The 23398-nt window shown below is 62.2% G+C and overlaps 1 protein-coding gene across 8 annotated transcripts in view; it reads right to left on the bottom strand.

The window, feature by feature from the left end:
- ASAP2 (ArfGAP with SH3 domain, ankyrin repeat and PH domain 2) overlaps nucleotides 1-23398 on the bottom strand; it is a 116851-nt gene that overhangs the window by 47791 nt on the left and 45662 nt on the right. For all 8 annotated transcript variants that reach the window (XM_036027634.1, XM_036027637.1, XM_036027631.1 and 5 more), the window contains exons 3-5: nucleotides 13910-14055; nucleotides 1620-1694; nucleotides 58-107 (exon numbers count right to left, since the gene is read on the bottom strand). In XM_036027634.1, coding sequence (XP_035883527.1) covers nucleotides 58-107; nucleotides 1620-1694; nucleotides 13910-14055 — 271 coding nt within the window. The remainder of the gene's footprint in view (nucleotides 1-57; nucleotides 108-1619; nucleotides 1695-13909; nucleotides 14056-23398) is intronic.

Raw genomic sequence — 23398 nt, 5'->3', positions numbered from 1 at the left:
GATTTCAACGGAAATCTCAAATGACCTGTGTTCGCTCTCTGGAACGGAAACACTCACATTTTGGTTTCGTAGTCCTTCCAGGCTTTGTCGAAAGGCTTCTTCAGATCCTGCGGGGGGAGGGGCACAGGTTACACAGGCCGGCCGCTAACCAACTGCTCCGGGCGAGAGGCCCTATCCCCGGGCCCGTCCCGGTGTGGGGGGGGCATCAGTTTCTGTCACAAATGACGTCTGCGATCCCACGAAAAACAGAAACCTCGGAGCCCGGGCTTTGAACGTGACTGGCGGTGGCATTCCCTTCCTTCCTTCTTTTTAAACGTTTTCGAGGACCGAGTGCACACGGGGAAAGGGGAGAGAGGACCGTCTGAGGTGCCCAGCGCCCAAGACGTAGAAAGTGGTGACTCTCCTCGCCTCCCCCACACCCCCCCTCGGCAGAGGGTCACTCACTGTGCGGCTAAACCCAGGGAGAGGCCACACCGAACCTGCACGTTTCTGCCGTCTCTCTGACCTTTCCCATCACTGCAGGGGTCTGTCTCCCCAGCACAGGGAAGCCCGAGGGGGCCCCCAGCAACACACAAGCTATTCACCCCCAAGGTCTCCGGAGGCCACGCTCGTGCCTGGGACTAGGGACCCCGCACTCTCTGAGCAAGTCTGGCCTGAAAACGCACGGGGCTGCCAGCAATTCTGTCACACAGTTAGGGGTCACTGGGAAGACATAACGCTTGTGATGGGGCGGGACTCTTCTTTTGGCTCTTCCTTGGCCTTAGGACAAGGACCCAGCTCCGCAGTGTGGCCTCTGAGGCCCTCCATGAGCTGGCCCTGCCCGCCCTGCCCGCCCTGCAGGCCTTACCCCCCACCCCCACCCCCCACCAACTCTGGCCCAGAGCGACAGTGAAGCCCCACATCCGTGTATCTGCATGTTCCCTCCGCCTGGCGTGCCCGTCCCCCCCCTCTCTCCTGCCCAACTCGGCCCAGGTGTTCCCGGCCCAGGTATTCTCGGGCCCGAGAGGGCAGTGGGAAGACTCCTGGTGTCTGAACGGCTCGACGGCCCCGCCTCCCTACCCAGCAGCCCTCCGGCTCCGCCTGCAGAGGCGTCCCTAAGATCGGCCACGCTGGGCTTCCTCCAGAGCGGCCCTGTGAGACCCCAGCAAAGCACTCGGCCCCCTAAGAACCGGGGCACGTCAGTTTGTGCAGAAGCAACTCGGTGCTCAGCTGCTGGTGCCCACACGCCACCGAGGCACCGCCTGCTCCTCACTCCCTCACCCTCAAGGCAGCTCCGTGTGGACGCGCCACCCTCCCTGGACCTCAGACATCCTCGGGAGGACAGCTCGGGCCTCCCTAGTGCAGGGCGTCCCGTCCCCAGGGCTCAGTCAGTGACACGCCAGATGGAAAACCAGACTGGAGCCCCGAAACCATTCACAGGTTCCTTCCCCGCAGGTCCTCCACCCCCTGCACGTTCAGAGCCCCCACAGGACGCCCAAAGAGGCCACAGGTCACCCCAGCGAGGGCGGAGGGGTGGTGCCGGGGTGGCACGGGACCCCGAGGCCGTTGTCCCACTGGGCCCGTGACTGTGTGTCTGGAACCCCGGTCCCCCCAGCCCGGGGAAGGGGGGCACGTCCTACCCCTTTGACTCCTTTCAGGTCCCCCTTCAGCAGGCTGTCCAGGGGGAAGGTGATGATGTTGTTCATGTTCTGAATCTGAAAAACAGACGGGAAAGGGTTACGCTCGACTCCCCTCCCCCGCGTCAGCACGGCGGGGCGTCGGGGGCCCCCCGGAGAGGAGAGCGGCCCCCGCTGCAGACCCGCCGGCAGAGCAGGACGGGCCGGCGCTGCCACTCTCACCGACGCACACACTCCAGGGGCAGGTCTCCACGTGGGTCCCCACGCCGACTCTCTGTTGGTGAGCTCTCAGGGGGGAAACGGTGGCCATCCCAACGAGGAAAACGCATTTCCCACCCCGACGGGCGTGGCCCAGTGGACTGAGCACCAGCCTGAGAACCGGAGGGTCAGGGGTTCGATTCCCAGTCGGCATGTGCCTGGGTTGTGGGCCAGGTCCCCAGTAAGGGGCGCGCGAGAGGCAGCCACACGTTGATGTTTCTTTCTCTTTCTCTTTCCCTTCCCCTTTAAAATAAATAATAAATAAAATCTTTTTACAAAAAGAAATAAAATACATTTCCCAACGATCGACATGAGAACCACCGCAGGGCACCGGAAGAGGAGGAACCGCGACTTCCTGTCTCACTCACGGCCCTGGCACTTCGCTCGGCCCTCGGCCCCCAGGCCCCGATTTCCCGGCCCAGGAAACTGAAAGGAAAACAAACTGAGGGGCTTCTGTCTCCTATGAGTGTGCGTGCGTGTGTGTGCATACATGAACCTATGTGTGCATGTTGTGTGCAGGTGTGTGCGTGTGTGCGAGCATGCACGAACCTGTGTGTGCATGTTGTGTGCAGATGTGTGTGCACGTGTGCGAGCGTGCAGCTGGGTGTGTTTCTAGGGAAAGGAGACGCGTGGAGACAGGACGGGCGAGAGGTCTCCAGGCCCCTGTTCTCCTTGAAGCAAGAAGGCAAGAGACTGGTGGCCTCACAGGCTGTCACCATGGACTACATGGAGCGGCATCCACCCCTCCTGACACGCTCTCTGAGGACACCCAGAGGGAGCAAGGCCGCCCCGCCGGCAAATTCCAATCACCCCAAGGACACAAGCTTCGACTCGGTCAGGGGGACACCCCCCACAACGAGAAAATGAGCCGGGATCTACTTTCTTGAGTCCCCAGGTGCCACCAGCCCTGTACGCCAACACAACCGCCCGCCTGTGGCCCGTGGGCCCCTGTGGCCCCTGGGAAGTGGTCCCACGCACCCGGGTCACAGGCCTCTGAGAGGAGGAGGACCGAGAACTCTGGAACCTCACGCATCCATTCTTGCAGTCAGCACGGAAAAACTTTATTTTTAGTATAATTACCTGGGATAGGAGGGCTAAATATAAGCACGGTTCTTAGGCAAGGTGGAGGCTGATTTCGGTGCGCTATTCAGTGTACTGAGTGTCAAAACGGGGAAAGACGTTGGCTTGAAAAGCGCCAGCGAGGTCCACCCGATGACGCCTGAGCCGGCCGCCAGCCCTGCGAAGTGCGTGCGTGGTCGGCTAGTGACTCATTTCAGAGGCGCCGCTTCGGGGACCACTTCTGTCCTGCTCCGACAGTGCAGCATCCGTCACACACCCGGCATCGCTCCAAGGTGCCAGGCCACCAGCCGGGACTTGCCAGGACCCGCCCAAGGGTTACATTTTTTAGATTCCGGAAAGTTGAACTGATGGCGAGGTCATGTGGACGACTAACGGTGACGAGGAAGCGGCCGGGCTGGTGCGTAACCTCGGGTGACGAGCCCACTCGGGGTCCCACAGTGAACCAGGGTGGCTGTAAACACACGTGTGGGGTGCAGCTCCGCCCCCATCTCGTCCCAGTTCCCCCGGCCTGCAGGACACCTGCTGGGGCCGCTCCGCACCCACCCTGCCCCCTGGGCCCTCCCTGGGAGTTGCCTTTCCTCTGCTCGTCCCCCACTCGCGCCCTCCGAGCCACCATCGCCGCCCGTCCCTCGGCCGGCCCTCGCAGCTCCCGTTCTGCACTGAGGCCGCACCTCCCTGCTCCGGCCGCTGTGCCCTGTCTCGGCCAGCCCCAGCCGCTCCTTGGCCGCACTGCCAGCCCGGTCCGGCCTCGTGTCCCCTACAGAGACGAAACTCATCCTGCCTGGGAGATGCTGGCACCCCAGCCCCGTCTGCCACCTCCGGTCTGCACATCGGTCCGGCGGAACTCTGCTGTTCTCCTCGCCCACCTGAGGCTGCGCTTGCGCTGGAGTTGTTCCGTCCCCCTGCGGTCTCCCCCGAGCCCCGCTGTTCAGAACCTCCCACCCATCAGGGCCGACTCGGACGGAGGCCACCTCCTCCACGAAGGTCCAGACCTGCCGGCAGGAAGAGACCCCTCCCTCCCCCAGTCCTCCAGCACTTCCTGTTTGAAAAACCTTTAAAGGCCCATGGTGGGCTCTACCGGCATTCATGTCACCTGCCCCACACCACGCACCCCAGAGGGGGGTCAGCTCCTGCACCCTCCGGAGCCCCGAGCACAGGGCCTGGCCCCGGGCAGACGCCGCACGAGCACTGGCTGGTGAATCAACACACTTAAATGCTTTCCTGAGCTGAGCATCTCGTACAGGGCGGCAGGCTGGAGGGCTTCGAGGACACGGACACCTCTGAACCCCGCGTCACACGGCAAACACGCGTGTTGTCTTGTTAGGTCACTCGCCTCGCGTCCACTGCGCGCCTGTTTTGTAGATGGTGACGAACGGCTACCATGACAACCAGGACAGACACTTGTCACATCCAAGGAAGGGTAAACACAGACACACCAGGAACCGAACAAAAGCTCTAGGACCACACGCAGCACCTTCTACTCTGTGCCGACACCAACGGCTCGTTGGGGAAAGCAGCAATGACTCTGGCTTTGAGCGGAGAGGCGGGCCGGCCTGGGCTCGGGGAGGAAGGCAGCCGTGGCCGGAGGCAGGGGCGCAGGCCGACTGGGTCGTGAACACGTCCCGGAAAGGAGCTGATGCGGCGCCATCTTGGACGAGCCATGTGCAACCAAGGGGCGTGCAAGCAGCTGCTCAGGGTGGGAGCCTTAGCCAAAGGCTCAGGACCACCCAGTTCAGGGTGGGTCGGCAGGAAGAGCTGGGTGCTTTGGGATGAAAACTCGTAGTTCAGGCCCTGGCCGGGTGGCTCAGTTGCTCAGAGCATCGCCTCATGCACCCAAGGGCTGCAGATTTGATCCCCAGCCAGGGCACACACCGAGGTTGCAGGTTCGATCCTCTCCCTATCAACGCACGTGTGGGAGGCAACCAATGTTTCTCTCTCACGTCGATGCCAGTTTCCACCCCCCCCCCAATCAATCAATATATCCTCAGGTGAGGATTTAAAAAAATCATGATCCTAGGAAGCAGTCTAGTAGGTTTTTAACAGGGGTGTGAGTAAGCAGGAGCGTGTGCGTGAATAAGTGAGAAAAACAAGCTTCTCTACGGCAGGAGCAAAGAGCGTCAATCACAATTTGGTTCTCACATCTGCTTTGAGACTCTGTTGTTTAATTCAGGTAAGCACTAAGGTGCTGATAACAGGTATCAGGGTGAGAAGAGTCACACTTCATCCGCTTTGGGGTCTGCAGTGAAACGTCACGATGGACAAGACGGAAGATCTATGGCGACCCACCCGCACTCGCCAGCTGGAGTTCATTCCGGGCGCCGGTGACAGGGCTGCCGGCCCCACGGTGACACGACATCAAACAGCCGTTACGACCGTGATGAACGGTCCTCGGGAAGCACATGGGCCCCCCCCCCCCAGGAGCGGCGGGAGAGGAGGCCGCGGACAGACAGAGGGGTCGGGGGACGAAGACGAAGGAGGACCTCCGTCTTCCAGAGCTCAGCCGGGGGGACAGAGCGCACGTTTCAGTGAGCAAATGGCCTCGTGAAAACTCCGGGAGCCAGAAATAAATCACCGTGGAGTTTCCCAGAAGAGAAAATTACTTTCCGTCTGGACGCCGGGGAAATCGTGCCCGATCAGGGGTTCTGTGAGAAAGACCTTAAAGAGACAGGGAGAGCTATGTCTTGCAAGACGGGGTGGAGGGGGTTCCTTCCGGGCAGAGAGGGGCCACGGGGAGCAGCGTGGACAGGCATGGGTCTGTGGACACGGCGGCCAGCAGCGCGGAGGACAGAGAGCTCTGGCCGCCGGACCAGCTGGGGGGACGCTGGCCGTCATTCCAGGCTGCTTTCCTTTCTGGGGGTCCCTCAAATGACCTAAAGTAGGAAACTATGACTTCTCTAGTCAGCAAACAATTAGCTAAGTTCTTACAAAAGAGACAGAGCATAGACGTGTGGTTACCTGGGACTGAGGGCAGGAAAAGGGGGGGTTAAATGTGAGAAGACGCGAGGGGCCTTCCTGGGGGGAGGGAAACGTCCCCAAACTAACTTACAACGAGGCTGCACCACTTGGTAAAGTTACTAGAAATGGCTGTCGGGCGCCCTTGAAACGGGTAAATTTTAAGACATGTAAAATATACCTCAATAATGCTGTTTTTTTTTTTTTTTTTTAAAAAGGAACTGTTACAAACGTACACGGAGTCCGCACCAACAGACTGATTCGTAGGGCTTCCACGCCCTGGGCAGTAGCCGCCTGCCTGCCCTCTGCGCTGACGGCTCCTCAGCACCCACTCGCTCACCCCGGGGAGCGGCCCCGGAAACGGCGGCTCGTCTGCTCACGCCAGAGAGCAGGTGCCCTGGGGCCCGGATGCCCCACCCCGGCCAGGGAGCCCTCTGGCACGAGGACCGGCTGAGTCCTTCTCGGACCTCAAGTGTTGGGGCGGCCCAGGCAGCCGCAGGCTGGACCGTCCACCCCGGCCCAGAGGGATGAAAACCGCAGCCAAGAGATGAGTGCATGTCCCTGGCGCTCGGGCAGCCCCAGCCTCCGCTGATGAGCAGTGACGTGTTTGAGACTTATGGGAGGACTCAGTTACTTACCCCTGAGTGAGCCCAGGGAAGTTTTCCTTCGCGTCAAGCAAGCACTGGGCTCTCTCCCACGCGCTGGCTTCCCTTTAACAGGCGTGTGACACTAGTGATGTTTTGGATACGGCACGCACGATCGGAACACAGATGATTCGTCTTAATCGCTGCCACTAACCGCGGGTCTCACACCCACAGCCAAGAGGCCACCGTGAACGCAGTCCGAGTCCTCTCCCCCTTCCGGGCTACGTGTCCCCCGGTTCCCCCGGAGGACACGTCTGACAAGAGGGGTCGGCACGCAGTCTGTGATCCCACCGGGAGAAAGAAATGGCCCATCTACGGCGCAGGTGGATGGACAGGGCAGCCACACGGCAAGAACCACCTCGTCGGTCCCGCCGACACGGCCGCTGATTAGCAAACAGAGACAGACACCGAGGATGAGGGTGGGGGAGCTGGACCAGCCACCGGCCGCCGTCTTTTCCTGCTGCTGCTCCTAGTTATTCTGTTTGTTCGGTGTCAGAGCCCTTGACTCCAGCTGGGTCACTCCCGTCCTCTCTTCCATCCTTTCCTCTCCCGAGCACCTGCCTCCTCGGCCCACGGGGGCCCTGTCTCGCCAGCTCCTTTAGTTCGGCTCCGGCCACAGTGACCGCGGGTCGCTGGCCCCAGCCCTGCCCCAGGGAACCAGCATGTTCCCTTCTCGGCCCCAGGCAGCGAGGGCGCCTGCTGCGCCCGACAATCGTGCCCCGGGATCCGTGCGGAAGCCTCCGTCGCGCTGCTTTGACCTTGGAGGTTCTCAGAGGAGAGAAAGCAAGGCCCCAGCAGAGAACAGATGAGGAAACCGCACCCCCGAGCCCCCTGCACCCACACTGACCACTGTGACGGCCACTCTGAGCCGGGGGGAGAACCCAGGGCCCTCACACCCAAAGTCTCCCCAAACCCGAACACCCTGAGACAACCAAAGCACCTTCGCAAAGGCGGGAGCTCCGAGCACAGAGGTTAGGAGGGAGTTGCCGGTCTCCGGCTCCCCAGGGTGAGTCAGAAACACGCCCCCGGGCTGTCCTCTCGGGCAGCGGGTTCTCGACCCCGAGGCCAGAGATGGGATCTGGGGGTGGTCCCCAACACCCCCAGTGGTCTGTCTGACGCACACCCCCGGCTGCTGCCACCCTCGACTCTGAGAGCCACAGGCAGCAGGTAGGGGGTGGGGCCTGTGAGAGGCAGCCACATGTGGATGTTTCTCTCCCTCTCTTTCTCCCTCCCTTTCCCTCCAAAAATAAATAAAATCTTAAATTTTTTTTTCCTGACCCACAGGCAAGGGCTTGACCCTGGGGGGAGCACGTCCCCTACTGGGGGGCCCGGGGGGGGGGGAGCAGGACCCACGGTCCCCAGGGCTCACGGCTGCCTCTTCTGCACCGCCACCCTCCTCCTCCTTCCCCTGGGGCCTCATTTAGGCTCAAGTCTCTCATATCCCAAAGCCCGTTCTTCTCCACTCTCCCAGGTTCTCTCCGCCTCCCCCCACCCCGAGCGGTGAGCACTGGGGTCTCTCCACCTGCGCCTGCCGGTTCTCCTCTCGCTGCGGCAGACCGACCGCCTTCTGTCCCTGCGGCAGAGCCGGCGGGTGGGGGCAGGTGGAGGTCACAGTGGCCCCCCAGCCCCGAGGCCAGCAGCCCCCCCATCGGGGCTTCTCTCCCTGCAGCCCAGCAGCCCAGCAGCCAGGCGCAGCTGGTCCTCCGCCCTGGCACGCACCCTCAGCGCCGGCCCGCCCACACGCTCTCCCCGGTCTCACCAAAGTCTTGTTTCAAAGCCCGAGGCCCCCGCATCGTGGCGGTTGGCCTTGTCATGGTGGAAACTGAGAAAACACACGACGACGACGGGAGAAAACGGAAGCCGAGCCCGTCCGCAGTTCCTTCACGCTTTCTGAGGATCGGCACAGCACGGCCTCCACACGCCTGTCCCGTGTTAGTGACGTGTGTCCATAAGCCGGGCCCTCACGCTATGTGCACAGGGGCCCGAGAACATCTCATGACAGCCCACAGGCCTCCCCCCGCCCCCGTCCCCTCCACCCTAGGGACCCAGGAGCCCAGGGACCCAAGGCCAATGGGAGTCACGGCCCGACCCCGCCCCGGGCTCCGTGGCATCTGTTCAGCAGCCACCACAGCACGGAGCACACTCTACCCCCAGTGCCTGTGAGTCTCTGGCCAGATGGGAGTCGTCAGCACTCACTCCCCCGAGTCGCGTCTGAGGGGGCCCAGCACTCCATCAGTCACCCGGCTCAGCCGGGCTCTCCCCCCGCGCCCACGGCCCTGCCCCACCCCGTCCTCTCCCAGAGGCTTTCCCCACGTCCTCTGACCTCTACGTGACCTCGAGCCACCGGGACGCCAGCTCCGTGGCCCTGCTTTTCCAAAACCTAGAATCAGCATCCAAGTCCAGTTCACGCACATCACGCGGCCGACATGAGGCTCATCGCTTCTGCTGTCCCCTCGGTCCGACGAGGGGACGTGCCTGCTCGCTGCTCAGGGGCTTGTGCGCGGAGGAAGCGGCTTTGTGAGCAGGAGTCTCGAGGGTCCCAGACGAAGGCTTCCGACCGTGCGTGAGGCCGGGGCGGACTTTCGGTGGCAGGGTCCCGTGCGCAGAGGGGCTGTCGGGGGCCGTGCGAGAGCTCCGGCCCCCAGGGCAGCCCGGCCCCACCCCTCGCCCACACGGACCGCACGCCAAAGCCGGACCACTTGTCGGGCTCCGCCTGACAAGCCCGGTCACCTCGCTTCCCAGCGTGCGGTGCGGTGTGCAGGGGACACAGGCACCGATCGCGGCAGTGAGGAGGGGAGAGCGTCGGAGTACTAACCGGCAGCTGCCGGAGTGGAAGGAGACAGGTCAGCCCCAGGCGGACGCCCCCAAACGCCGCTGACAACCCCTGGAGTTGTCTCTCCATCACAGCTCAGTCCCCGCGTGTACGCCCCCAAACCAGGGCACGTCTCTGCCCCGGAAAGACGAAATTACGGTCGGTGTCCATGTTCGATAAGAAAGAACGTAGAACATTGAAGAACGTGAGGCAAAGAAGGTAAAGTACGTGTGCAGAAGCACCGAGGTGAGGGTCTCTGGGAGAAAACCCCCGTGGTTTTGGCAACGAGGAGTGAGCTCCGTGGCCGCGGAGAAGCGGCTCCTGCCCGACCCGAGGCTGACGCGCCTGCGGCACTGGGGCCAGTGAGGCCGGTGGGGGGGCCTCTCGGCCGGGCACTGCGCGTGGCACCTGGGCAAAGCCACACGCGACCCCTCATCCCCCCACAGACCCTCCCCAGCTCTCGCTCGACTCTGCCCACCACGTCCTCCAGCTCCAACCGCTTGTGGGGAAAAACAAACACAGCATGACACGGGCACGCTGGCTGGTGGAACTTCCACGCTCCGCGTTCCAGCTGAGTGACGGACGTGACACCCCTCGGCCAGCCGCTCTCTGGACTCACACTGGGCGTCCACCCTGGCCTCGGCGTCCGCGGGCCCGGCGGTCAGCGCCCAGAGCGGGCTCTGCAGCCCAGAGGACTCATTCCGCCGCCGAGCCTCTGCAGCCGCAGCCGGAGGCTACAGACCTGCAACCGCCCCCTCGGAGACGGGTCCTTCCAGGCAGCCACTCATTCGCTAAACAGGCGCTTCTCGGCACGGGTGTGGCCTTTGGGAAAAAAGCCTTCCCAGCATTCTCAGAGCCGTCTGCCGAGAGGAAAGGAGCCCAAGACCCCGGGCTGACTCTGTAATCGGTTTACCACGCGCGGTACGTTTCGGGAACGCCCGTCTCCTCCTCTATGCCTGCACGGCTGCGGGGAAGACCCGCAGGCTTTCTGAAGGTGCGCGTCCCGCCCGCTGGCAGCAAAGCCTCACTGTGCGGTGAGCGGGCCTTTCTTGGGAGGCGCTCCAACTGCCGTATAAACGTGCTTTCACGCCGAAGCAGGTGGGAGGTGATTATTATTCCTCCCGACAAGGGTAGACGCGAGACTCTGAGCCGTGTGGAGCGGCAAGGATTTTTTAAACTCGCAGGGAAGAGCCAACACAAGGTTTTAAAAATGAGAGATAGGAGAGATGTGACCAAAAATAGGAATAAGAATGGTATACGAAATACCAAAAAAGGAGAATTCTCCTATAATCAGCTCAGTCTCAGCAACAGCTTCGTAGAAGCAGCCACTTGGCCCCTCTGTCTCTCTCTCCCCGTGTGTGTGTGTGTCTCTCTCTGTCTCTCCCCCCCATATCTCTCTGCCCCTCTCTGTCTCTGTCTTTCTCCCCCCCACCCCGCCCCGATCTTCGCCAGGAAGCAGGGTCGGACAGCCCTAACTCCACGAAGTGAAAGCGAAACCAGAGTAAACCTTTCCTAACGACACTAACGTGTCACCGGTGGGCTGGGCTTTAACTTACAAAAAACCTTCCACTTTTACTCCTCTGACCTCAACGGTGGGTGGCTTCAGGTGGCCCTGCGAGGAAGGCACGGTTTTCTCGTCCTTGCTCTAAGGAAACCCCGGCCGGCGAGGTGCCCGTGGCCCGTCCACTGCACCTTCCCGCTCACTGACCGCCCCTCCTGCTTGGTCCTTTCCCTCCCGGAGTTTCAGCGCCACAGTGGGAAGAGCAGGGGCTGGGAGGGTTAAGAGCCAGATTGGACTCCCCACTCAGTCCCTGGCTAGTAAGTGAGATGAAGGTCACACACCCGTAGAGCTGCCAGGAGCACTGACCGCGCCAGCACTCCCACGGAGTGGCGGCACCCCTTAGCCGCTGGCTGCAGGGACTCCAGCGTGCCCCCAGAGGCACCGGCCATTTGACAGCCAAGAAGACCCACGGTGGGGTCTGCTGAATGCAGACGGTGTCTTGGGATGGGGGGAAAGGCTGGCCTCCTGCGTGTCACCCACTGGGCCCTCCAGTGCCTCCTCCTGAGACCCCTTTCCCTGCTTCCTGCAGCCAGGCACTACCTGCTGACTCACCCATTTTTCCCTTTCTGGGCTTCCCCCTTCCCTTTGCCAACACACACCCTCCAGGGGTTGCCGAGAGGTGGCGTGCGGAGCGCAGGGGGCGGGCCTCTGACCCTGGAGCCCAGCCGGCTGGGTGTCAGCGCGAGGGTGGGGCTCGGTTCCCCGGCGTGTTGGGGCCTGCTCCAGTCCTTCCCGTTCCCCGAGGTACCGCTGAGACGTCCAAGGCCATTGCGGTTCCTCATCCCGCGTGCTTCTGGGAAGCGTTCAGGGTCTTCGGCCACTTCACACGGAGATGCTGGGGGACGGGTCCTCTCCCTCTGTGTGCCGGACACGCGCGAGTCCTTCAGCGTGTGGAACTTCCTCCGCTCTGCGGTGCCCACAAAGTCCCTCTGTTCTTCTCTTTCTCTGAAATGCCTGTCGGCGGGATACTGAACCTGGAGGTTCACCCTCATTTAGTCTTTTATCCATTCCTGTTTTTTTGTCTTTTCAGTCTATTTTTTGAGAGGCGACTCCTACTCCAGCCCTTCTCCCAGGATTTTCCTTTGATGTTTTCTTCCTCTAATGGGCTCCCCCTCCTCTTTCAGATGTGATGTCTACTCTGATGTCCCTGAGGAGTCAAACACGGGGTCTTTAGAAGTTCTCTTCTGTTCTTTCCGTGCCTCTGCTTCCTTTCTTGTTTGTTTACTTTGGTCTGCATAGCTCTGGGGGCTATTTGTTCGTGTGGGGGGGGGGTGTTAAGAAGCTGCTCCGAGGTGCCAGCCCGGGGCTGGGGGGCCAGGCTGACGCTGTCACGAGAAGACCCCCACATCAGCATCCACCGTGCTCTCCCTGGGACCGTTCGGATTCTCCGGTTCAAAGGAAAAAAAAAAAAAAAGCCCCAGTCCAAGTCAGCGGCGAGGTCAGCACGCCTGTCCGAGTCCAGGTAGTGGGGCCGGAAGGGGCCGGGGCTCTGCCGCTCAGTGAGCATGCTGGCGGCCCGTTCAGGGCCAGGCTATGCAGGTGACAGACTTGAGAGAAGACCCACGAGATCTCAAATTAAAGCAAGTTAAAAACAACCCTTAAGCACAGCAACAACTTTTTATTTTTACCATTTCCACTGGGACACTTCACGCGTGGAGACAGGGAGAGGGCCGGAGAGCCAGGAGGACGGGGGTCCCCCTGCCTGTCACTAACCCCTGTGCGAGTCCCCTGCGCGGGTCCCCTGGCACCGGCCCTGCCAAGGCCGGGCTGGCACGCCCGCCACCACCGCCGGCCGCTTCAAGAACAAGGACCTGTTTTCTCACTTGTTATGAGCCTGCGGACAAGAGCGATGAGAAAGACGCTGTTTGTGGTCTGCGGCCTACAGGGGCAGCATCCCTGAGCTCAGCACCCGGTCTGGTCGCCCGTGACCTCTGGGAGGAGCTGGGGGAGAAAAACAGGAAGGGGATGCAGGGACGGCCCCAGTGGACATTCCCCCGATGGAAGAAATGACCCGGCAGTCCCAGACGCCCTTGCAGGCGGCCCGCTTCTTCAGAATCCTGTTCCTACCATGGGGGCGGGGGCGGGGCCCAGGGCGGGGGCGGCTGGGGGCTGCAGGGCTCCGGAAAGAACTCCATTCACCCTGCTTTTCCCAGGCACCCCCCCACCCCCCGCGGGCCAGAAGCACAGCTCCCTGCTGCCATGCTCCCTTCAAAGTGAGGCCTTTTTTTTTAGGCTCCACATTTGGGAGAAGAAGGGGCTTTAAAATGTTCACGGTGATTTCCGAGCTCTGACTCCAGGTCACCTTGCTGTGTGAGACAGGTCTGAAACACGTTTATTCCATATTTTAGGTTCGAACCCCGACCGCAACGACCAGGAACAGACCAGGCTACCCCGTTTAAAACCTGTTAAAGAGGGAAGTCAGGGCCCCTGAAACACGAACGCATTCACACATTTCGTCCCACAACTGTGCCTCATGGACATGCCACCGGAGCTTTCAAAGACTCGCTCGATGCCCCCATTCTAAAATGGATTCCAGCCCCGGCTGGTATAGCTCAGTGGATTGAGTGTGGGCTGTGAACCAAAATGTCGCAGGTTCGATTCCCAGTCAGGGCACATGCCTGGGTTGCAGGCCACGGCCCCCAGCAACCACACATTGATGTCTCTCTCTCTCTCTCTCCCTCTCTCCCTCTCTCTCTCTCTCTCTCTCTCTCCCCCTCCCTTCCCTCTCTAAAAATAAATAAATAAAATCTTTAAAAAAAGAACACATTAAAAATAATAATAATAAAAAATAAAAATAAAATGGATTCCAAAGTGACCTATCGTGTATGGGAAATACGACACCTCTCAGGACCCCATGAGCCAGGAAACCCATTCCTAGCTTAGCGAACAAACCTTGAAGACCCTCTCTGGACCACCGTGTCCACCGAAGGAGCGCAGGGCCCCCCACGCGGCCCAGGGGGGGCGGCGGGCGCAGGAGGACACTCACCAGGTTCTTGAAGAGCGCCGTCAGCTCCTTGGTGAACACGGAGAACTTGAGGAACGCGCTCCCCAGGTCCGGGTCGTCCCTGCACACGCAGTTGCCGCCGAACTTCTCCAGCGCCTGGGTGTACTGCTCCTCGTTCTCCACGTGAGCTGCGCGGCAACGCGAGAGGAGGTCAGTGCACCCGCCCGCCCCGCCCCGCCCCGCCCCGCCCCACCGGCCGTTCCTCAGCTGCGAAGGAAACCAGGCACGTGAGCAGAGTGCAAGTCTGAGGAAGGTCGAGGTGAGCCAGGCGCAGCAGTGACTTTGCTGTCGTGACGACAGTGTGCTGTGCTGGCCACGGGTCCCCAAGCCCGAGCATGACAAGCGGAAGGGGAGGAGGGAGCCCCCAAGCCTGCAGCTCATCCGGATGAGACTGCCGAGGCCGCCCCAATGCCTTCCGCATCTCCGAGAGCTCCTCCTGCATTGTGGCAAAAGCCCCCCGCCCAAGTCTCCTCGGGGAGAGAGGGCGGCCCGTGTCTAGTGTGAGACTCGGGACACTGGCCACTGCGCCTCCTTCCGACACAGGCAGAGCCCGGTCCTCAGAGCTGGGGCCAGGGCAGCAGAGGCAGGTGGGTGCATCTTCTGTCCCAGGCCCCGCCCTCCCTGACTCCGGGCCCCGCCTTCCCTGGCTCCGGGCCCCGCCCTCCCTGACTCCAGGCCCCGCCTTCCCTGGCTCCTGTGCATCCCACAGACTCATCCGTCCCCCAGGAAGCCTTCCACAGCTCCGCCCGGTGCTGGGTGCCCGGCTGGGTGTCTTCCTGCCCTTGCACTTGGCCCGTCACACTGGGATGGCCTGCTACGTGCGTTCCCGGTACGGAGAGAGGACAGGGGCTGGGCTGCACTCATCTGTCTCGGGGCCTGAACTGAAGGTCAGCCCACCCGCGGTCGGGACGCAAAGGGCAAACCCATCTGACGGCATCTCACTGTCATTAGGGCCTCAGTGCAGCACCTGGCAGAGTGGGGGCCTGGACGCGCGGTCTGCACTCCGTGGTTCCCGGCTCCTGTGGGCCGTGGACACCGTCGCGGGTCTTCGTCCGACCAGACACCCGGGTCCCGTCCCAGACCTCCGACCGGAGACGGGTGGGGGCAGGGGACACAGGCCATGCTGGTGCTGTGACGTGGTGGGACAGAGAACGCCCTCCCTTCGGGGTGGGCACTCCGAACGAGGCCAGCCAGTCTGCACGGAAACAGCTTCCCTTGGCACGGACGCCCGACGTCCGCTTTGTCATCCTCTCAGCGAGAAATGAAACATGACCACTTCACAGGCGCGACGGGGCCGGCGGACGCGCAGCATGAACTTGCACATGAACTCTACCAGCTTCCCCAGGGTAATAAAGCCACTGTCAGCCGCAGCCAGTGCCTGGGCCAGGCCTGACCACTGGGGCCAAGGAGTGGAATGTTTGTTTGCGGGGTGGGGCACTGGGGGGTGCGGCCCTTGCCGGGAGCCGGATCCCTCTGACCTGCGAACGCCGTCACCACCCATCCCACCCATCCTACTGGGCAGGCGCCCTGCCCTTGACCTCCAGTGGCATTTACATGTCTTAGGGGATTCCTAAGTGGATCTAACAAATACAAGAGACAATCGATTTCACCATTCAAGTCCTTTTCCTTTACTGTCTTTTTTTTTTTTTTGGACACTCCAGAAAAGGACCTGCGTCTCTGAGACCACGTTCAGCCACCGGGTGGGCAGACACACACACAGGTGGTGCGGGCAGAGCAGGGAGAGCCTGCAGAGAGCGGGGTTCCAGCCCCCCGCCTCCCGGGGAACGTGCTGCGTCACTCCCTCTCGCTGGGGCTCCGTCTGGGCCCCACGAGGGCTGAAGGCTCTCGGGGAGATAGATGCTCACAAGGTGAAGGTGCAACCCGGAGTGAGGGTGAGAGTTCGGCCACACTCAGCACACCCCCGACCGAGCTGATAAAGAGTCCGCAGCTGCCAGATGTCACTTCCTCGGACCAGACATGCTTCTTAGGCACGTACACCAGCTTTCTAGGACACGTCTTCTGTCTCATACCCCCCACAGGAGACGGGGCCCAAAGACAGCATGTGACTTGAGCCAGGAAGCAGGGCTGGAGGGTGGCCAGTGGGCTCCAACCCACATCTGTCTGGCCCCGCAGCCCCCACCCCCCGTGTCTCAGCCCCGAGCGCAGCTGGCCTCGCCAACAGCCCAGGGCCTGCGCGCGCGGGGCTCCCAAGCTCCACTTCAGAGGCGGACCGGCCCCACCGCCTGTTGTGCAAGACTCGTCCATCCAGAGCCTGTGGTCAGCCGTGGAGGACAGTCCTTTCCGACCACACGCCGTTCTCACGATTTCACAACGGGCGGTTGAGATGTGGGCAGTCCCAGCGCGGTTTTAGAGGGAGCCGCAGCCACCAGCAGACGTCTGGTGGCGCCACTCCGGCAGGGCGAGAGGCGGACATGCGGAGGCCACGGCACCCCTGGACCCTCGGGGACACTCTACGGGGACACCGAGGGCAGGGAGGGAACCCGCTTTTCATCTGCAGAATAGGTGGCCTTGAGCCTTTTGTTCAATTTAGCTGGATGCCTCTGAGGCATGATTACCGCACCCCCCCCACCCCGTCATTTCTTGAAAAACAGGGGCTCGGAGTGGTTCTGTGATTTCCCCGAGGTCTCACGGCGGCGCGTACGAGGTGGGGCAGGGACCGGACCCACCCTCTGCTCCTGCGCAGGCCGCCTCCCCGCCCTCTGGCCACCTGCGGGGGAGGAACCTGCCCGCCCTTCCCGGGGCCGTCGGCCAACCTGGCGCAGAGGGGAACAGCAGTGCCTCACGTCCCAGCACCCAGTACGGACGGACGGACGGACGGACTTCCTGCCGTCCTCCCTCCCCGCTGGGGTAGGCCATGTTTAAAAAAAAAAAGATTCTTTCCCTCGAAAGTCTTCAAAATAAAGGAGTGATGCCAGCAATGCTGACGGCGATCCATCAGTTTTTGCCTCATTATTATCATCCTCACCCTCACCCTCACCCACCACCTCACGGGTCATGCTGATCCCCTGTATCTATATTTAAGGGGTTTTCATCTACCGAGGTCGTTTTCTGACACTCGAGCTGCCCCAGCGTGGGCCACTGGGACGCCTCTTCGTGTTGATCCGGTTGAGGTCTGAACACAAACTTCTCTCCTTGCCAACAAACACACCTGCACTTCCCCGGAAAGCCCACAGCCGGTGTCTCCCCAGGTCTCCCTGGGGCACCGGCCCGCGTGGAGCCCAAGGCCAGAGCAGCTGGCCCGCCAAAACACACGTCCGCTGGCTACCGGCCGGCCACTCCGGGTCACCCCGAGTGTGAGAGTTTCCTACCCAAGAACAGAAAGTAGTCAAGTGCCGTTATTTTTCTTTTGCCAAAAACAAATTTAAAATAGGAACTGAAAATAAATAGCTTGGGAATAAAGTCTCTGGAAAGAACCCAAACCAGGGCGATCAGCTTTTATTTGCAGACTCGTGAAAGCTGTTCTTCCAAAAAGAGCTCACTCTGCCACCTCCCCCTCACTCAGACTTATCTTTAACTCGTATTAACGATCCAGCCCCAAGGATCTTCGATGTGGGGGGTGGAGGGGACGCAGGCAACGGAAATCAGATCGTTAACCCCGCAGCCGTCCCTTGAGCCACACTCACTGCACAAAAGTCAGGCTGTCCCCCGGGCCACTCGGGGGCAGGGAGGAGTGAGAGACCACCCTCCCCAGGAGAAGGTTCGGTGCACACAGTTCAAGCAAAAACCAGTGAACCCAAAGAGAACGAGAGCGGCCCTGGACTCCCACTCAACAGGCCACAGCACGGCAGGGAAGCCAGCCACCAACCCAGGGCTGCCCGGGGACGGGCGGGGACCCACGACCGGTGCCACCACCTCACTTCCATCTCCAGCACGTCACTCCTCAATCCCGGCCTGGCGACAGGGTGTGACTCCACCGCTGGAGGGGAACATGGGGACACAGAGACACAAGTGGTCAGTGACGTCTTGGGCAAGGCACGCCGACCCATGTCCTGCTGGCCTGCAGGCTGCCAGGCCGTGTGCTGGGTGCTGAGGGCCCCGAGATGCCAAGGAGGGGGCCTCCGAGCTGGGGCTCCGAGGTCGAGCCCCAGCAGAGTTTCCAGAGAAGCAGTAGGACCAGGAAGGCACCCCCCCGCCCCCCCGCAGGGACACACGGAGGGCCTCGCGTGTTCAGGGCCGTGAATGCGTTCTGGGCTGTAAAGCCCCTGCCTGCCTCCAGCTCCCCACTCTCAAAACTGCCTCAGGGCAGCACAGGCTCACGTCCCACCCTGCGCAGGGCCACCCGTGCCCGCGACTGGGTCTCCTCCGGTGGAACAACAGCACACGGCCCCGGGTCCTCACTCGGCAGACAAGGGAACGGGGCCTCGGAGAAGGTGCTGGCTCACCCAGGTCCACGTGGCTGGTGTGCAGAGCGTGTCCTGACGCCCGGCCCTCCGAGGGCCTTCCCACCAGGCCAGGAGCTGTGTCTCCGTTCACTCATCCCATCGTCCCCACCTCAGCTCTGGGCTGACACAGACAGGGAACAGCCCCGCAGCCCCGCCCGCACACGCAGCACCAACAGCAGGTGCCGCAGCCACAGAGAAAGGGGGGCGGAGGGTGGGCAGGCAGCCCGTGACCGCCCGGCCTCAGTCCCAGCGGCCGCCCTGACTAGGACCTTGCGACCCCCTGCTCCTGGCCAGACACTTGGCTTTGTCCCCTGTACCTTCCCCACCGTGCCGTGCTCCTCTCGGCTTTCCACACCTCGTTCAGAACTCCCTTCTGTTCAATCTCCCCCGGGGCACCCCCTCTGACCGCACGGAACCCCCAGGCCCGGGGACGCCACCCCAAGCGGGCATCTAGGCAGGCTACGCCCAGCACGGCAGCTGGCGATGGAGTCAACAAGGTCAAGGTGAGGGCGGGCTGTCAGAGTGTGGAAACTTCCATCGGTCATCACCCCACAGTCGTTATTATTATATTAATGACAAGAAGTGACCGCTGGAAGCCTGTGTAAGTGACACCACCCCGACGCCTCTACGTGAGACGTGCCCTGCGAGCAGGAAGCGCACGCGGGAGGCAAGGAAGAGGCGGGCGGTGAAGACCCGGGATGGGCCTGCCGACAATGGACCCGCCGACAATGGACCCGCTGACCTCTGTGCATGCTGGTCCCTGTGCCCCTAGACTGTGGGCTTGGGGTCCAGAAGACGCACCTCTCATTTGCCCAGCTGGTATTTCCCGAATGCCCACTCTCTACCGAGAACATTCCTGGGCGCTGGAGGGTCAAGTCCAGTCAGGCGGAAACCGGTTCTCCAGCACAGACCCTGCTACTGAGGGAGAAGCCGCTGGTCAGAGAACGCTGCACCCCCTCCCAGTCGATGGGGGCCGAGATGCAGGACCTAGACAGGTCCAGCCAGAGCAGGGGGCAGGCAGCAGGTGACCAGGCGAGAGAGACGGGGGGGGGCCCGAGGGGGGACTGCGTCCCAGGCCGCGGGGTGACGGGGTGAGGCCGCCCGTGAGAAAGCTGAGTCTGGAGGGGGCCACGGCGAACCGAGGTTGGTGCCTGCCGCCGACACAGCCGAGCGAGACAGAGATAGACACGCAGCGGCAGGACGCACAGGGGGGCGTGCCGTGCAGGAAGGGGAGCAAAGGTTCCGCGCTGGCGACTGGACTGGCTTCTCGGGGGAGGGGGAGGAGCTCCCTGGACCTCCCTCCTTCAGAACCTCGCAGAGCAGCAGCCCCAAACGGGGCTGGAGCTGCTCGCCTCACCCCACGCTCCCCGCCGAGGAGGGCTGCCGGAAGACCCACGCTGCGGGGGTGCGGGGCGGGCTGGGCTCCCCCCCCCCTTTTTGTGCACACACAGCAGGGAGGGGAAGCAACACTGCTGGAGGCGGACCCCCAGCTATTACATCCGGCTACTCAGATGCCCTTCGACGGGCCACACTGCAGAGGGCGCCTCGGGTCGCTGCAAGTGGCTTTCAGCCTTTCCCCTCGGTTTCTGCCTCCTCCGGCCTGAGGGCGACAACCCTGGTGACCTGCAGACGCTCAGCAGACACCCCCACCCCACCCCCACGGAACGCACCGCAGACGAGGGGAGAGGGCGACTCCCGGGGTGTGAGGAGGGGTCTTCACCCTCTGGGACAGGAGCCCCTGCAGCATCAGTGGCCTCCAGAGCCTCACGTGGTGACGGCTACCATTCACCATTCATTCGGGGAGATCTCTCCCTCCCTCCCTCCCTCTCTCTCTCTCTCTCTCTCTCTCACACACACACACACACACACACACACACACAGAGTTCCCTCTCCAGGACAGCTCTGTGTGGTTTGACAGATGAGACATCAGGTTCGGAGATGCCCGCTGAACAATGCGACCGTGTTTCGCTCTGAGGAGAGGGAGAGCCAACCCTGGGAGTGTCCTTGTCGTAAAACACTTGTGGTCCTTTAACACTGAGGTTGCCACGGACACCAACAGAGAGCAGGAACACGTTCTGGAGGATCCCCTCAGGAAAAGGCATCTTTACGTCACCTGTCCCACAGTTTCCGGGACGCGCAGGCTCCCAAGCCTGTGCGCAGACCCGCCACCGCGGGTGGGGAGCCCCAGCCTCGAGGAGCCCCAAACCCCAGTGTTCCTTCAGTCCCGCGATCACCGCCCCGCCCCGCCCCGCCCCATCCTGACTACTGACTGGGCAGGGCGCGGCGGACAGGGCCAGCCCCCTGCACGCAGCCCCCTGCACATAGCCCTTCTGAGTTCCAGCTCGGAGAGAGCCAGGCTCTCGGAGCCCCGCCTCGAGCTCTCAGAGTCCATCCTCCCCTCCTCCTGCAACTTCCTTGGCGACGGGGCCGCCAGCCGTCTCCAGGAACCCGTGCAGCAAGCAGCTCACCAGCCAACCCAGCCGAGCTCCCGTGAGAGAACCCTCTAGAGGGGAACAGAAGACGCGGTCACTTCCTCATCCCAGAGAGGGGGCTGCCCTCGGAAGGCCTTCTCCCCCAGCCCTGCTCCCCTGGCCCTGGGGAGGAGGGGGGCCCTGTACTTCCAGCATCCGCCTACGGGAGGTCCTGGCTTCCTCCGCACATGCGGCTCTCACGGGTCAGCCACAGGACAACGACCTTCTGTTTCAGAAGCACCCCGTGCCCCCCTCGGGCCACCTGTGGCCCACCCTGGGCACACCCGTCCTGTCCCGGCCGCTTCTGAACTTGGGTTCGACCCAAAGCGCCCCAAGATCTCCCGTCAGACTCACTAGCACTTGGACAGATGGCACCCAGGGTGTCCCCAACAGCAGTCCTGCTCAGGGTCCCCGTGCAGTGTGTCCTCACGTGTGCCCTGCCTGCGTGTCACGGTCACGTGGACTCTGGGAAGCAGCCCGGCCCCAGTCTCAGCTACTCTACTTTCCGGCCACACCGCCCTTGGCAACGATACACCGCCCTCGGCACCGACAGCCGTGCCCCCGGGACCTCGCCCATAACCGGGGTCTCCGAGAGCGCCCGCCCGCCTGCCTCAGCGTTGGCGGCAGAGCTCAGCTTAGTCAGGTACTCGTCACGCACAGCGCCCGGCCTGCAACACACGCCTCGCGAGTGTCAGTCTGTGTTGTTTCCGTTCCCAAGCTCAGCAACACCCACAGAGACGTGCTTCCTTTTCTGCACCGCGGGTGGAGTCTCGGGGCCCTTCTATCACAGGTATGGCATACGTGTGCTCTGCGTCCTGGATTTCACCGTCCGAAGGCCGATTTCACCCCGAGCGCTCTCTCTCGTGCTGCGACACCCGAGCACGGCTGCGCCCGGCGGCTCCTCCCGGCTTCCGGCACTCGAGGCGGCCGCTGTTCCCCAGGACAGGCCACATCTCCTCCTTGCCCTGCGCCGCAAGGCCGCTTCCCGAAAACCCCGGCCAGCAGTTTCCAACGCCACAACAAGGGGGCAGGACGCCAAACACCGGGGACTGTCACGCTTTACTCCGCTTCCCGTGTAACCGGTGGAAAATCACGCCACAGGCATCTTTCTCAACACGCCGCGACACGCCACTGCCTACACTTCACGTTGCTTTCCTTTGAGCGGCGGCCCTGACTACTGGGCCCTCGGGCAACGCGGAGGTTGGTGGCGCCGACGCCCACGCGGCCAAAACCCTGCAGGTTAACCGCCAGGGGGCGACTCCCTAAAACCTGAACTGAGTCCCTTGGTCTCGGCGGGGGCTGGTTCCAGGACACCAGTGGACGGCAAGTCCCCCGTGTGAAACGGCGGAGGACAGCGAAGAGGGTGGTCCTCGTGCCCCCAGGTCCCACCTGCGGGTCAGACACGCTGTTTTCCACCCGAGGTTCGTGGCACCTGGGGACGCGAAAGCTGGGGACACACGGGGCTGACTGTACATTTGTTGGAAAAACCCCGCACGGTGGTGAACTGTCAAACCCATCAAACCCAACAGCCCGTCAAACCCATGCTGTTCGAGGGCCAGTTTATTATGTAACGCCCACAGCGGAAAACTCCTCTGAGTCTTAAGGTCCGTAGCAGACAGCCATCTTCCAATTAACATCGCACATAACGGGGAAATACACCCAGCAGATCCTCATTTGCTTTTGTAGGTGGAAGATTTTTTTTTTTTATAGGTGGTCAGGGTTTGCGGGGAAATTAGCATTTCTTTCTTCCTTTGTTCTGCTCAATCAGGTGACCGTTTCTGCAGGACACTGGGGCACGGGGAAGGAGGGACACCCCCGGCAGGGCGGGGAGAGCGGCGGCCAGGTCTGGGAGGCCAAGTCACCGAGGAGAAGTGAAAGCAAGAGCCTCCGGTGGCTTCCTCTCTGACGCAGCTCCTCGCCCACGGCTCTGTGGGACAGGAGGGTGGCCTCCCCGGGGCCAGGACCCGGCTCGGGCAAGGCTGGACTCCCAGGCGTCTTAGCGTAAATAGGAACTGGACTTGTAAAAAGCAGCCGGGGGGCAGCCCACTGTGAGTGGGAAAATTACTGCGGAAACCGCTTCTCGGCACACCCCTGTAATCGCTCCTCTGGCAACACTGTACACGAGTCGTTCCGAAAAATTCCCCTGCTGGGCTGTCATCTTTTCGGAGAGTGACAGCCGAGGTCATACGCTTGGAGGTCACACGCTCCAAGGCCCGCAGTCCGTGATGCTGCGCGACCCCAGGACATGCCGGGCTCTCGAAGGTCTCAGAGCCGCTCCCCGAAGGCGGGGGCTGGCACGCTTCTCCCTGCGAAGCCAGGGAGTGGGTGGTAAAGGCTCTGCAGGCCCAGGGGCAGTACCTGGGCTACACTGTCGGTGCCAGGTAAGCAGATGGACACCGTTCTTGGCCCACAGGCTGCAAAAACACAGCCGGCGACCCTAAGGCCCTCCCGCCCCCACCCACAGAAATCTACAGAAACCCCCACCCAGCTGACGGCAGGGTGGCCTGCCCTCCGCACCAGGCGTCCGTTCCGTCCGCAATGAGAAGTTCACCCTCCCACACGGGGAGGGCGGACGGCGAGGAACCTGCAGCAGGTGC

This window comes from Phyllostomus discolor, chromosome 6 (genome assembly GCF_004126475.2).
Source record: "Phyllostomus discolor isolate MPI-MPIP mPhyDis1 chromosome 6, mPhyDis1.pri.v3, whole genome shotgun sequence".
In the NCBI taxonomy this organism is placed as follows: domain Eukaryota; kingdom Metazoa; phylum Chordata; class Mammalia; order Chiroptera; family Phyllostomidae; genus Phyllostomus; species Phyllostomus discolor.
This window is presented reverse-complemented; position numbering and strand designations above follow the sequence as displayed.